The sequence below is a fragment of the Pogona vitticeps genome, chromosome 5 (genome assembly GCF_051106095.1).
Source record: "Pogona vitticeps strain Pit_001003342236 chromosome 5, PviZW2.1, whole genome shotgun sequence".
Lineage (NCBI taxonomy): Eukaryota > Metazoa > Chordata > Lepidosauria > Squamata > Agamidae > Pogona > Pogona vitticeps.
In genome coordinates this window covers 103,185,152-103,201,059 of record NC_135787.1, presented here as the reverse complement: position 1 = coordinate 103,201,059, position 15,908 = coordinate 103,185,152, and the positions used below count along the sequence as shown (strand labels likewise).

Below are 15,908 nucleotides of genomic sequence, written 5' to 3'. Positions count from 1 at the left end.
TAGCCTAATAAACTACAAAAAGAATTGCAGTATTATCTGTTGAGTTAATCACAAGCTTGCATATACTAATATTACAGCCTATTGTGATTGGTCTTTGCCACTAACTTGATTGGTAAAATTCTTTTCCTGCCTCTGGCATTTCAGGCAAGCCTTTTCCTCCTCTTCCAGTTTTTTGTTTGGGGGCGGGGGATCAGTGATAGCTTCTTCTCTCTCTGACAAGCATGGAGGGCCTCCATGTGCTGAAGACTCAGTTCTCCCCCTTTTAATCCTTCTGACTGTAAATACAAATGATAACGATAAGTAAAGATACTTTTTTTCTACCTTAAATGCTTCTAGAGTTATTTTATCATCCAAACTGCTAGTTTTTATGTAAAAGAAACCAAAGGGGGGGGGAGGGGCTGAGATTATATTGAGCTTTCTAAGTCTTCTTTGTGTTGTTTTTATTACCTCATACTCTGCTAACTAAGAGGAATAACTAAAATTCCTCGGCAAGGACTAATTTTACACTGAAGATTGGAACATATTTGACCATACTTTGGATTGATGTTGGAAGACTGAGCACAAAGCACAAGGGAGAACATTTGTACTGTTGGACTGCAGCTCCATGAAAACTAGTATATTTGAGGGGTTGGTCTTTTTCAACACAAAGAAGAAGAAAAGAGGCATGAGGCAGGAGCTACAAGAGGCAGAAGAAAATAGTTGCTTGTTAGCTGGATTATGTCTGGAAATATTACATATAGTGATCACACCAATTTTAAATCTGTCAATCAAGTTTAATTCATCATAAAGAAGTAAACTACATTGGTATATTTAAGACAAACACTTTGATTTCTATGCACACTATCCACGGGACAGTCTCTTTTCCGAAAATAACTACTTTTTACCAGTCCCAGAAAAACACCTCTTCAGAAAGCTTTAATATTAAACTAGCTTTCTGTGCTTTTCCCTTTCCTTTTTAAACCCATTTGAGGAGAAAAAGAACCATTAAACCTGAAAACATTTACATTGCAAGCCACATTTGAATGCATAAATTGGCGTACAATAACCAATGTATCACAACTGTATTTTACTTAGTTCACTTTTGTTCATTGATAAAAGAATATAAAAATCTTGTTCAACAGAGTGTTAAGTGTATTAAAATAGATTTGTATAGTACTGCACAGTTTCTCCCGGAGTTGTGAAAATGGTTCAAAGGATTATGTGCTGCCTAGTGATGGGCAACTCGCAGTCAATCAAAAGGTCAAAGCCTTTGATGTTTCGGCACCATGTGATAGACTAATGTGGCATATAGAAATAGGTTCTTGGTTTTGACCCATGTAAATACAGGAGTGTCATTTAGGGAGAGAAATAAGGGTTATCTTATACTCCTTGCCCTTCCTTGCCTTTTCATCATGCATGATTACTTCTCAGGAGCACTTCTGTTTCTGGCTAATTTAATGGTTTAACAGGCTGAATTAAAGAATTAAATGGGTCTGTGTTTTAGTTATGCATGCCAAAGGCACAAATCCCTTTGCTTAAAGCAACAAAACATGTTAGTGTGGCTAAAGCTGATATACTTGTAAACTACTAAAGAATTAGGCTGAACAAATACTGTTAAAATAATTTGTGACCCTACACACACTTACCTGGTAGTAAGGAGAGTACTTACTTTTCTGTAGACACATATAGGCCTGCACTCTCAATTTTTACTAGATCTAAGACCAAATCTTTAAATCTTGTGTTAAACCTCTTCTCCAACCCCTGTAATTTTCAATGGTGCTTCTTCTTGATGGTGTTCTTCTTATACCAGGGAAGAAAACAGAATCAGAGAATGGCAAAGCAATCCTGAATAGAAACTCTTTTGCCCATCACTAACTTCTGAGGTAGGCCTCAGGGTTTTAGCATAGGCTTCTTGCCTATGACCGGGTCAGAGTGACTGTTGTTGCATCAGGAAGACTAGCTACAGAAAAAAATGAAATAAAACAGGTTTCCTAGCATTTTCTAAGGCTAATAATGCTAAATGTTTCATGTTTGGTTAAACTGAACAAAATTAAGTGCTGCATTTTTGAATAAACTAACTAACTCAGAATTTGCCAGCCCATCTTTCCCTCAAAACTCCTGATTTATCCAATAATTTTTAAAAAAAGTTGAGGCAGTTTATTTCCTGTACTACATAGCAGATAATTCTGCAAGGAAAAGAAAGGAAAAGAAAGAAAGAAACAAATTTTCATATTCCTTACTTTACAATAAAAATGCAGTACAAAAATGTAAATTTTTGGCATTTCATTTGTACTGTCTTGACAGGAAAAAAAACAGCAACAAATATTATTTGCTTTCTTTCTTTAAAAAAAATCTACCCCCTCAAAAACAATAAAGATCCAACCTGCTGAAGATAACTGTCACTGTTATGGTTTATGTTAATCCTTGCACAAAAAAACTCCATGAGAAAAATACATCAATAGCAAAATAACTTGAAAAGACCTGCAAAAATTAAGGGGTTTTACAGGCATACCTCTTTAAATACTTTAGAATGCATATACAGAAGCATCAGCATGAAAATACTTCAATATTTCACTAGAAATGCTAATTTCATACATTTTTATTTAAATATCTGCAATTCTCAACTATAATACTGAAAAAAATTGATTTTGAAGGCTCTGTGAGTGTCTCACAAATGTCATTCTTCTCCAACAGCCCCGTATTCAGTTCAACCTGAATCAATGCCAACAGTGTTCATTTTTTAAAAAATCGGAAACCCGTGCTGAGTTCCAAGCTATTTACTTTTGATTTTTTAATGTCACCAATTTCCATTTCAGCTCTCCTTCTACCAGCTACCCTGCATACTAGCTTACTAATTCTTTGTATTTAAAACTATTTTTTCCTTCCAAAGGAGAACGTTTTAAAACCATCTGCCCTCCAACAAGGATACGCTGTTCCACCACAATCCCACTGGCCAACATATGCTGCTTCATTTTTCTCATTCATTAAATACATTAAGGCCAACACAATAAAAAAAGGAAAAGGAAAAAAGAATATCCTAAGCACTGAAGATCTCAGCAATGGAAAACTGCAGCCAAACATCTGGAAAGTAGCTATGACACTGAGCTACAAAATGGACCGGATGGTTTTTTCCCAAACATCCTCATATAATTATGAAAGGACCAACACAGTCTTTTCCCCATTGTCCTTCTGGATGCAGTTGCAGTATTTCCATCTGTATTCTATATGTGGTTCTGCATGTATTAAGTGTTCATTTTTGTTTTCTTTTTTCTTTTTAAAGAAAAACAATTTTTTTCCAGGCAGCTTCTGTCAGTTGTTACCCTGTGTTGGCTGCAAGGCTTTGTGTACAGCAGCAGCTGAGGCAGAAGATGGTTTGATCCAGGGGACAGTTAGCAGGGAGGAGGTGGTGGTGGTTGTCATGGTAACCTGAATCATCTGCTCATTCTGTATCAGTCTAATGAGAGTTTTGAGGCGTTCCAGCGATGACTGAACCCCTTTCTGTTGGGCCAATAAGCTGTTTTTTAGCTCTAAGCACTTCTGTCAAGTAAAGAGATGGAAAGAAGAAGTAAGAATGCAAGTGGTAGATGCTGGTGTCAAAACACTTGTATTACAAACAGTTTTTTTGGTGCATGTTCAACTAAATTAGTTTCGCCACAACACCCTTTAAGCATCCTGTCGGAATCACTATCAGGGTGGTTAAATTGTACAGCTTACAGGCCGTTCTATCCTCCCTGTTCCAGCTTGAAAGGATGCTTATGTAGACTGAAGCAGGGTTTCTAGTCAAAACCACTCTCTAATCTAAATCAGTGTACAATATACAAAGGGGTTTGATTTCATTCATTTATCCTTGGCTGGAATCCTAGAAAAGGCAGAAGTAATTCTACACATCCAAGGGTTTTTCTTAAAAGACATTGTTTCTACCCCCTTCCCAATTCTTGATGTCAAGCCGCTTTTGAAAATGAAAGAACTTTCAAAAGTGGGTTGTGCTATGACATGTGGAAGAGGAGGGAACTTGGTGTTGGTTATGTGTACCTAAAATGAGCCCATTACCTTTCCAATGGTATTACGTAAACTGTAATGTACCTCCCAGGGCATACAATGTGTATTGGTTGGGGCAGATTACATATGCATTTGCACCACACATAATAAGGCAACGCTGGACCACCCTAAGGTATATCTTCACTTTGTCTATGTAGGCCCAACGGGTGCAGAAGCTGATCCACCCCCATCAGAACAAAACATGTGTACAATGTCTAGAAAATCTTTTGAGAATCTTGCTTGTTGCAGGATTCTTACCGTATGCAGAGAGCCAAAAGACACAAAATCTGTACGTGCACAGGGCTAATTTAGTAGACAGGGGAAAGGTGTATTCTCCTGGCCCATGTCTGTCCAGATGGTAGGGGTGAAGAGGTCTCAGTTTTTTTCAGTCCTTTTAGGATATGCTATGCATGGAAACAACCCCCAAAACACAACTTATCTGTAGAACTTATTTGTTTGAACAAAGTTGCCTTAGCCAACATTTTAACCATCATGACATGATACAGTAGCTGCTTCTTCAACACCCCTCCTCCCTTTACTGTCCCTATGCCTGTGTGTGTGAGAAAGCAGCTGTATAAAACAGGCAATATTTTCATTGATGTTATGCCTTTTGTGTCTCAGTGTAACACATTAATATAATAGGTAATGGAATGGTTTCTTTTGCTGCAAACACAAGATTATAAAGCTTGCAGAAGCTAACAGAGCTTTAACAAGAAAACCACATATGCATTAATGAAGTTATTGAAATATGGGTGAATTCAATCAATCAAAGAAATAAACATCAATTAAATTTGTCAAAATAAGTTTTCCTTCTCATCTTAAATATAAAAACAAAGCACATCCTTTTATACAAATACAAAAAACCAAGTCATAACCTCCCAAAATCTTCTATGAAGAACTTCCATTTTGTAGTTCAATATTAACAGTTTGTGTTGTAATATTTTGTATTTCAAATTGCAGGGCACAGTCCCCCCATCAGTCTCTATGTGTTCCACTTAACTCAATTTCCTTTTAATTTAATTCTCCATTTTACTGTATCTAGTTTCTCTCAAGGAAAAGGAAATGCAAGAAAGCAAAGTGGCTGTCCAACGAGGCCTTACAAATAACAGAGAAGAGAAGGGGGGGAAATGCAAGGAAGAAAGGGAAAGTAACAGAAAATTGAATGCAGACTTCCAAAGACTAGCAAGGAGAGGCAAGAGGGCCTTCTTAAATGAACAGTGCAGAGATATAGAGGAAAATAAGAGAAAGGGAAAATACCAGAGATCTGTTCAAGAAAACTGGAGATATTAAAGGAACATTTTGCGCAAAGATGGACATGGTAAAGGACAAAAATCGGAGGGACCTAACAGAAGCAGAAGACATAAAAAAGAGGTGGCAAGAATACACAGAGGAATTATACCAGAAAGAGCTGGATGTCCCAGACAACCCAAATAGTGTGGTTGCTGACCTTGAGCCAGACATCCTAAAGAGTGAAGTCAAGTGGGCCTTAGAAAGCATGGCTAACAACAAGGCCAGTGGAGGTGATGGCATTCCAGGTGAACTATTTAAAATCTTAAAAGATGACGCTGTTAAGGTGCTACACTCAATATGCCAGCAAGTTTGGAAAACTCAGCAGTGGCCAGAGGATTGGAAAAGATCAGTCTACATCCCAATCGCAATGAAGGGCATTGCTAAAGAATGCTCCAATGCCCATACAATTGCACTCATTTCACACGCTAGCAAGGTTATGCTCAAAATCCGACAAGGCAGGCTTCAGCAGTATGTGGACCAAGAACTCCCAGAAGTACAAACTGGATTCGAAGGGGCAGAGGAACTCAAGATTAAATTGCTAACGTGCTTTGGATTATGGAGAAAGCCAGAGAGTTCCAGAAAAACATCTGTGTCTGCTTAATTGACTACACAAAACCCTTTGACTGTGTGGACCAAAGCAAACTAGGACAAGTTCTTAAAGAAATGGGACTGCCTGACCACTTTATCTATCTCCTGAGAAATCTATACATGGGACAGGAAGAAATAGTTAGACCTGGATATAGAACAACTGATTGGTTCAAAATTAGGAAAGGTGTACAAGGTTGTATATTATCTATCTGCTTATTTAACGTATATGCAGAATACATCATGTGAAATGCAGGACTGGATGAATCCCAAGCTGGAATTAAGATCGCCGGAAGAAATATCAACAACCTCCGATATGCAGATGATACCATTCTGATGGCAGAAAGTGAGGAGGAATTAAGGAACCTCTTAATGAGGGTGAAAGAGGAGAGCGCAAAAAAAATGGTCTGGAGCTCAACATCAAAAAAACTAAGATCATGGCCACTGGTCCCATCACCTCCTGGCAAATAGAAGGGGAAGATAAGGAGGCAGTGACAGATTTTACTTTCTTGGGCTCCAAGATCACTGCGGATGGTGACAGCAGCCATGAAATTAAAAGACGTCTGCTTCTTGGGAGGAAAGTGATGACAAAACTAGACAGCATCTTAAAAAGCAGAGACATCACCTTGCCGACAAAGGTCCGCATAGTCAAAGCTATGGTTTTTCCAGTAGTGATGTATGGAAGTGAGAGCTGGACCATTGTCACATTCCCAGGGGTTACAACAGCAGAGTCTGATAAGCCAGTCCAATGTCAGAAGTTCAGAGAATGCAGAGCCGATATCCAAATACCAAAGCCAAATTACACAATGTAGTCCAGGGTCAGAGTCCAAAGCCAAATCGCAGAACACAGTCCAGGGTCAGAGTCCAAAGCCAAGGGTCCAAAGAACAAGGTTCAAGGTAGTCAGGAGCATGGATGACAGCCAGAGGTTTGACTTGTTGCTTCCACGAACTTCCAGCCATCTGGGAGCTGCTTATATAGTAAAAACAGTCATTGAAGTGCAGGAAGCCTTTTCATCCTGTCAGAACTCAGGGCTGGTTGACCGGATGTTTCTGTGGGCAGCTTTCAGTCATAAGTCTTTGCCGAAGCCTGGCCCTCACCCTGTCTACTGGTGGAGGAGAATCTGGGGGGGATTCAGCTGTTTGTGTTTCTAATCGCTCAGCATTCTCCTCAGCTACAGTTAACCCCTCAGGTTCTGGATCTTCGGCTGAACTCATGACAACCATAAAGAAGGCTGACTGCTGAAGAATTGATGCTTTTGAATTGTGGTGCTGGAGGAGACTCCTGAAGGTCCCCTGGACTGCAAGGAGAATAAACCTATCCATTTTAAAGGAAATCAAGCCTGAGTGCTCACTGGAAGGACAGATCCTGAAGCTGAGGCTCCAATACTTTGGCCATCTCATGAGAAGAGAAGGCTCCCTGGAAAAGACCCTGATGTTGGGAAAGTTTGAAGGCAAGAGGAGAAGGGGATGAGAGAGGACGAGATGGATGAACAAGGTCATCGAAGCTATCAACATGAATTTGACCAAACTCTGAGAGGCAGTGGAAGACAGGAGGGCCTGGCGTGCTCTGGTCCATGGGGTCACAAAGAGTCAGACATGACTTAATGACTAAAGAACAACAACAACAAAGTATCTCAATTGCTCTTATTTTAATTTAAATAAAACCTCAAGCCATTTAATAGCATATTTTGATTGCTTTCATCAGTTTAGATCTTTATGTTGAATTGTGTTTCTACAGTCACCAGCCAAAGCTTGCATTTGAACAATGAAGCCTACATCATCCAAATTCTCTAATTATATTAGCTGCCTAACGTAACGTAACGTAACATATATGGGCATGTTATTTCCACTGATGGAGCTGCATGAAGATATGATGTTCAGTTTCAGCTGACTGATTCTTCAGGCTGTATTTCCACAGCCTTATATATGTATATAGTTTCATTAGTGAGTCTCGAATATGTATAATTTCCTTAGTGAGTCTGTGTATTTGAAGGAAACTTGCTACACTAAATACCAACAAATAGAAAACACATTCCACTGGGTTGCCATCTAGTAAGACACGATTTCTCCATTTTCCCCCCACAATATAATGAAATACTGATGATGCCCCTCCTTCCTGACAGGAACACTTTTGTCTTTTTCACCAGAAAAGAATAATCCCAAATTGGAGGGATGGGGTGGGGAGGAGCTGTTTCATTCAATAGCTGACCTGCTTTGCCATTGTTGGAAATGTAGCAGTTTAGTAAGCAATACCTTTGATAATTAATACTTAGCAAAACCCACAACACCAAAGCTATTTTGTAAAGTGATTTGCAAATTCCTTTGCTTTAATCAAGTAAGCTTAGCTCTCAAAATGCCTTGCAAAATCTGTGTTGAACCCCAGGCTATACGTATACGACCAGCTCCTCATCACAATTAGATTTTCTATGTGGGGAACATTCAAACATATAATTCTCTCATCTGCAGTGTAGAAGCATAATCCACCAAAGACTGAACCATACCATGTGCTAATTAGGTAGTTACATAAAGTCCCAGTGGCCACTGGGAGCAATACAGAGAGAGCACTTAGGACAGAAAGAAGAAAAGACAAGAATCACTCTCAGAAGAGTTGGGATATATATTACAATCTGATTGAAAAGACTGTTTCCATGACGCCAGCCAGGGTGCAAAAATATCATCTGTCAGTAAGGGTGCAATCAGTCACCTGCAGAGGCACTGGCCTGATCACATCAGAATTGGTTGCTTTAATGGGAGCAATCATCCTTAGAACTATCCTTCCATCTGCTTGTGAATCACTCCAGCCTGCTGCCAAAAGGTAGAAAGCCCTAAAGCTCAACCAAAAATGTCCATCTTGGGCATGGATCAGGGTGAGGCTGGAACACATTTCCCTGTACATTTATGTGATAGCCTGGGAAACAGGTTGCACCAGACCACTCCACAAGCAGTTCTGACTCCAAGCTATTTCCCCCTACGGTCACACCGTAACACAACTGTAAAGCAACCCTTGATACTTTCCTGACACTGTGCTGGTCTGGCCTTCAGCCTCCCTCAGCATTTTCTGAGCTCTGTCTAAGCAAAGTTTAGTCTCTTGTATCTCATTTCCTGACAAAAGGAAAAGGAAACTATTTTTACAGTGATAATTTGCTATTGTGGTCAGAATTAAGAGGATTGCCCACTATCTAACATAGTAAATGGGCTAAAGGACAATTAACTGTGCTGGATTGCAAAGGTTTCAGCAACAGAGCCTCTTGTTCCCCTCTGAATTCATATTTTTTTCTGGAATGTTGGTATATATTCAGATTTATTTATGTGTAATATGTTAAGATATGAATTGCTTTTGATTTCAAACGCTATCTGGAGCTAACCACTTTTGTAGAATAACACACCAGCCGGGAGCTATACCTTCATTGTGTTATTGAGAAGGCGTTCTTTTTCTTCAAGCTGCCTGTATTCTCCCCTTAATTCACTGCTTCTCTTTAACAACTTTCTCTTCTCCTCTTCTTTGACTATGAAGCAAAGACAACATATCAGGTGACAAATGACGAAGTGAAAAATGGTGCCCAAGAGGCAAGCAATATATTGGTAGTGTCCTTTCCCCTTATTCAGCTTTTTTTTTCATCCCATCTAATAAAGACACATTTAGTATTATTGCTGAATGAAAAAATACAATAACAATACTAACAATTCAGTTTAAAGGAAGTTGAGGAAGGGATTTATTAGAACATAATAAAATATCCATCGTGGGACAGGGGGGATGTATATTGCAATGGGCTCGTGTGTTTCCATGTTTTCGGAGCATCCACACTCCACCATGATCTTCCTCAGCCAGGTCAAGTTCCCACTGGCTAGTAACATCAGGGGTGGAAAGACAGGTTCTTATTATTTTTATTTTATTTTTTTATTTATTCGATTTCTACCCTGCCCCTCTGGAAAGCATCTTCTCTCCTCATATTCATGATCTGTAACCTACCTCAGCACTATTCAGGAGTTCAATGATAACCTGTGAGCAGAGGGATCAGGGTAGCCAAGTCTCTTTTGTCCACATTCTTGAAAAATCAGAAGAAAGCCACTTCTGCCTATGAGGATTCTCCATGTATTTAGAAAAGTGTGAAGGAGCAGTACTGCAAATTTTGTGAAGATGTTTCATGGATAGAGACCACCATCTAGCGGGATTTAGTTCTTCACACATAAGAGCTAGGATGGAAGGAGGTGAGGCTAAACCCACAGATTAGAATTAACCCTTTTACTGAATTCCTCAATAGAGAAATAGTTTCTCATACAATTGAATGGTGCACTGAGTAATACAAGAGAAAGTACTTTGGGGTGCATCGCTGGGAAGGAGCCTAAATCAGCTGCCACCACTCCAGGTCAGAGATAGAGGGAAGTCTTAGATCACAAAGGATGTACTCTTTCCTAAATAGAAAACAATGGCTGAAACCCTGTTGTATAGCATAAGTCATATCAGAGTAGGCCCCCTGAATCACTGGGGGTTTAGGGAGTCAATTCCTTTGTAATTTCCATTGATTGAAAGTGGCTTGTGACTTACTTTGCCGTATTAATTCATAACTAGAGTAAGTTAATTTGATTCAGTGAAACTGGTGGTGGAGCTGACTCACCAAATGGCCACTGATTCAGTTGGCCTACTCTAGTGTGACTTAATACACTATGCAACAGGATTTCTGCCATTATTTGACGTGAGAAAAGACACACTGCTATTCTTGCTTCCCATTTAAAATGAGAAAACACATATGAGAACAAAAAGCAAAGAAAGTTCCTCCAACCCACCTGGTCATTCTCTCTCTCTCTCTCTCTCTCTCTCTCTCTCTTTTAAAATAGAAACATTATAGTGGCAAATGAAAAATGGAATTTGCCTCCAATGCCAAATATGGAGAGAAAACGATTTGACTATTTCTGGGCATGTGGGTTCTAATTTAGACAATAAAGACAATGTGAGAAGAATAAACTCTCTTGAAATTCAGGAATTCCAATGCATACCTGTTTTATGAGTAACATAGGATTGAACAATAGCCAGAGTTCCAGCCCATGGCATGTTTTCTTCTTTCTTTAACACCTACAGAATTCAAGGAATAACACATGAATAATTCAAGGATACACAAATATTAGAAGACATATATACTGTTTTTACAGCCATTCTGAGGCTGACTACAGTCTTTTTTTAAAAGGAAAGGCCTTCTTAGAAAGAGAGCTATTATTACTATTACTATAATTACTGTTCCTCATAAAGCCCCACACGGCCATCTCACTTTGACATGGATTTGGTCCTTTTAGTTTATAAAATATTTTTCTGGTCTCCTTCTTACTACCAACTGTTCTGAGAAGCAGGTCATTAATGGTCCTTGTTAGCAGCCAGGATTGGTTTGTTTCAGATCAACCTTTGAGAAACTGAACTTTTCATTAATAAACTGTGTGAAAATGTGCTGAGGAATTATATGAATGATGATTATGATAATGACGATTAGAGATGGCTCCAAATTAATTCAAATGGCTTCTGACGAAGTACACTACGCGGCACCATAGATGCCACCAGACCATCTCTCCACCCCCTGGGCCAGCTGGCCCACTCACATTTCATCACACACCATCAAAGTCCTTCTTCTCTGGCAGTGCTGTAATCCAGGCAGGAACTCGGGCTGTCCATCTCCACCTCCTCTGGCACCTGGCCATTCTGACAAGGAGGTGGGTCAGGGATTCTCCCTGTGCAACTGATGAGTGGTTGGCTACCAGAGGAGGCAGGGAAAGGCAGCCTGAGTTCCTGCCTGTACTGGAACACTGCAGGAGAAGAAGGACCCTGATGGTGTGTGATGAAAGGTGATGCTACTGCTGCAGAAAAGATGGATAACACAATAATTTTTATAAACCTAACAAAATGTTCATCTGTATATGACACAGTCCCTAGCTCGAGATCTTTTTGACATAGTTATGGGATATGTTCACTCACCTTGTCTTGGCACTTGGGGCATACCCAGACTCCTTTAGGGGTAGTCTTTAAGGGAGGGTCCAAGCAGTTGAGGTGATAGGCTCTTGGGCATGTTCCACAGGGTTGCAAGTTGGCACCCTGCTTGCATGCTGAACAGTAATCCACATGACTGACCTCATTCTGAAAGATGAAAAAAACAAGGAAACTGAAAGTCCAAATAATCTTCTGAAGGAGTTCTTTAGAAGCAGGTTTTAATTATATAAAACTACAGAGTGTATCTGTAAACATTTCTATTCTCAAACCAAGGATCAGTGTATGAACATCAGAACTTCAACCACTACATATTGTGTGGGAGCATGTAAAGTCTTTGGAATGGGAGCCAACTTTCTGAGGGAAAAGACAATGATCCTTTACAAGGATGCTATTCCATGTACGATATCATTGGGGGGGGGTCTCCTTGTAGGAGGTGATTTGATCATTAGGAATACAGTGAAATATGGAGATGTTTACCACATGGTGATCTTCCTGTCTAGTGAGAGACTATCTAGAGACTCACATACTCTCTAGATAGGGTGGTATGTGACTACCTGGGAAGAGCCAGTGGTCATGGTTCATGCCTATATTCATGCAAACCTGTGGTCCTGGAAGTAAACAAAAAAAGCTTGCTGGGTGAGGAAGTCAAAGATCTTCATGGAAACCTTCCAAGACATATTGCTTGCTCCATACACATGAGCATTTTTCAGTTGTGTGGTGCTGAAAGAAGGGGCTTACATTTCTTGCACATCAAAAGAGATTTAGAAACAACATTGCACAGAGGAGACATATTCTGCTTGAAGCAAAATAGAATCAATCTTGGTGCTTAATATGAAAAAAAAAGTTCAGGAAGCAGCTCTGAAACTGAGCTCTGAGGAAAAGGTAATATGAACTTGGTGAACACTTGGTTTGGGACCAATAGTATTTAGGAGTTAAGGTGTGTAATGGATGCTGTGGGTTTTTTGGGTTCTTTGGCTGTGTTCTGAAGGTTGTTCTTCAGAACATGGCCAAAGAGCCTGAAAAACCCACAACAATAATTAGATCCCGGCCGTGAAAGCCTTCGCAAATACAGTTAAGGTGTGTGTTTTCTAATTTATCCAAACAGGATGCAATAGATCTTGGCACTAAGAATTCTGTATAATATGTATAACATTGTATATACATTCAGTATAACATTGTTAAAACAATTAATAAGCTACATGGAAAAATATATACCCCACAAATATTTACAAATAATCATAATGCATAGGTGTTTACATGCTAAACCAGGAAGAACTGGGCTCTTTCTGCTAAACGAGAATGTAGGTAGAATGGGTGTAACAGAAACCTGCCATAATGGAGAGGATTTGTGGCACAGGGTTATCCCAGGACATACATGCTACAAAAAGAACAAAGAAGACTGTCCCGTGGGCAGTGTAGCTCACAGCATGGCATCTGCCAAAAGAAGCCCTGCCTTACTAACTTTTTAGATTTCTATGGCTGATAACCAGCATATAAATAGGAGTAATATGATAGACAATATAAACTTGGACTTTCAAAAGGTTTCTGACAAAGACCCTCAAACAAAGGCCCCTAAGTTAGTTTAGCTTTTTTAAAACAAAAAAACCAAAAAATGGATCAGTAACTCTCTGAAGTGATAACTGGTTAAACAATACAAAGCAAAGGGTTGAAAGAACCAGTTTTCACAATGGGGGAATCCACTGTTTCAGATTTAGGGTGAACAGTGAGGTGCCCAAAGTTGCAGATAATTCCAAATTATTCAAGACCAAAGCAGGGTATAAGGAGAATCTTTTCACATTGGGTGAGTGGACAGCAAAATAGCAAATATACTAAGTGCAAATAAATGCATACTTTAGGGCAACAGGTCTTAATTCCATATATACTATACAGTATTTCGCAGAAGTGAGTACACCCCCTCAAATTTCATAAATACCGTATTTTTCGCTCCATAAGACACACCTTTCCAAAAGACGCACCAATTTTTTAGGAGAAGAAAACAGGAAAATATAATCTGTTTTCTTCGCTCCATAAGACGCACAGACTTTCCACCCCCCCTCTTTTGTGGGAAAAAAAGTGTGTCTTATGGTGCGAAAAATACGTTATTTTAGTATATCTTTTCATTTGACAACATTGAAGAAATGACACTTGGCTACAATATAAAGCAGTGAATATACAGCTTGTATAACAGTGCAAATGTGCCGTCCCCTCAAAATAATGTAACACACAGCCATTACCGTCTAAACTGCTGGCAAGAAAACTGAGTACACCTCAATGTCCAAATTGGGCCCAAGTAGCTGTTTTCCTTCCCTGGTGTCATGAGACCTGTTAGTGTCACAAGTCTCAGGTGTGAAGGGGGAGCAGGTGTTATTGCTCTCAGTCTTTCAGACTGGTCACTGGAAGTTCCACATGGCACCTCATGGTAATGATCTATCTGAGGATCAGAAAAAATGAATTTTTGTTCTACATAAAGATGGCCTAGGTTATAAGAAAATTGCCAAAACCCTGAAACTGAACTGCCAAGACCATACAGCAGTTTAACAGGACAGGTTCCACTCAAAACAGGCCTTGCCATGGTCGACCCAAGAAGATGAGTGCCCGTGCTCAGCATCATAGCCAGAGGTTAGCTTTGGGAAATAGACGTACAAGTGCTGCCAGCATTGCTGCAGAGCTTGAAGGGGTGGGGTGGGGTCAACCTGTCATTCCTCAGACCATACGCCGCACACTGCAACAAATTGGTCTCCAGGGCTGTCATCCCAGAAGGAAGCCTCTTCTAAAGATGACGCACAAGAAAGCCTGCATACGGTTTGCTGCAGACAAGCAGCTTAAGGACATGGATTTCTGGAACCATGCCCTGTGTTCTGATGAGACCAAGATAAGCTTATTTGGTTCATATGGTGGCAAGCGTGTGTGGCAGCAACCAGGTGAGGAGTACAAAGACAAATTTGTCGTGCCTGTAGTCAAGTGTGGTAACAATCCCAAACACACCTCTAAAACAACCACTGCCTTGCTAAAGAAGCTGAGGGTAAAGGTGATGGACTGGCCAAGCATGTCTCCAGACCTAAACCCTATTGAGTATCTGTGGGGCATCTTGAAAGAGAAGGTGGAGATGCGCAAGGTCTCTAACATCCACCAGCTCTGTGATGTCGTTGTGGAGGAGTGGAAGAGGACTCCAGTGGCAACCTGTGAAGCTCTGGTGAACTCTATGCCCAAGAGGGTTAAGGTAGTGCTGGAAAATAATGGCGGCCACACAAAATATTGACACTTTGTGACCAATTTGGACATGGTTACTTAGGGGAGTACAGTGGTGCCTCGCTTAACGGGTGCTCCGTTTAGCGACGAAATCGCTTAGCGACAACTTTTTTGGAGCATTTTTGCGCTTTGTTTAGCGATGGTCCCTATGGGCGATTTTCGCTCAGCGATGGTTGGGACCATGCTTCGCATAGCAATTAAATTTTGGGTCCCCTGTTTCGCTTAACGATGGTTTAAACAGCCTCATGTTTGCTATTTTTAAAATGTTTTTCTGTTATTTATAAAGTTAAAGTTTACTGTTTAAAATGTTTGAAATCATAAAGTGCACTTAATAAACCCTTTGTTAACCAAATTTGACTTTGTTCTGACTCTTTTTTAATTTGTTGTTGTATTTTCCCCCCATTGAGATGCATTGAAGAGGTTTCAATGCATTTCAGTTGGGGAACCGCGTTTCACTTAGCGATATTTCCTATGGCGATTTTCGCTTAAGGACGGCAATTCGTTCCTATTGGAACGGATTATCCGGTTTTCAATGCATTTCAATGGGAAACTGCATTTCGCTTAGCGATGAAATAGCTTAGCAGCGATTTTTTCGGAACGAATTTAACATCGCTAAGCGAGGCACCACTGTACTCACTTTTGTGGCCAGCGGTTTAGACATTAATGGCTGTGTGTTGCGTTATTTTGAGGGGACAGCACATTGACACTGTTACACAAGCTGTATACTCACTACTTTACATTGCATCCAAGTGTCATTTCACATGAAAAGATACACTAAAATTTTTAAGAAATGTGA

General features: G+C 40.0%; 2 protein-coding genes across 3 annotated transcripts in view; one reads left to right on the top strand and one right to left on the bottom strand.

The window, feature by feature from the left end:
- The window catches only part of ARHGAP8 (Rho GTPase activating protein 8), a 119,711-nt gene that overhangs the window by 95,203 nt on the left and 8,600 nt on the right, over nt 1-15,908 (top strand). The window lies entirely within an intron of this gene.
- PHF21B (PHD finger protein 21B) overlaps nt 753-15,908 on the bottom strand; it is a 261,511-nt gene continuing 246,355 nt past the window's right edge. The window contains exons 11-14 of the mRNA XM_073000853.2: nt 11,852-12,010; nt 10,888-10,963; nt 9,295-9,398; nt 753-3,516 (exon numbers count right to left, since the gene is read on the bottom strand). Coding sequence (XP_072856954.2) covers nt 3,289-3,516; nt 9,295-9,398; nt 10,888-10,963; nt 11,852-12,010 — 567 coding nt within the window. The 3' untranslated portion in view covers nt 753-3,288. The remainder of the gene's footprint in view (nt 3,517-9,294; nt 9,399-10,887; nt 10,964-11,851; nt 12,011-15,908) is intronic.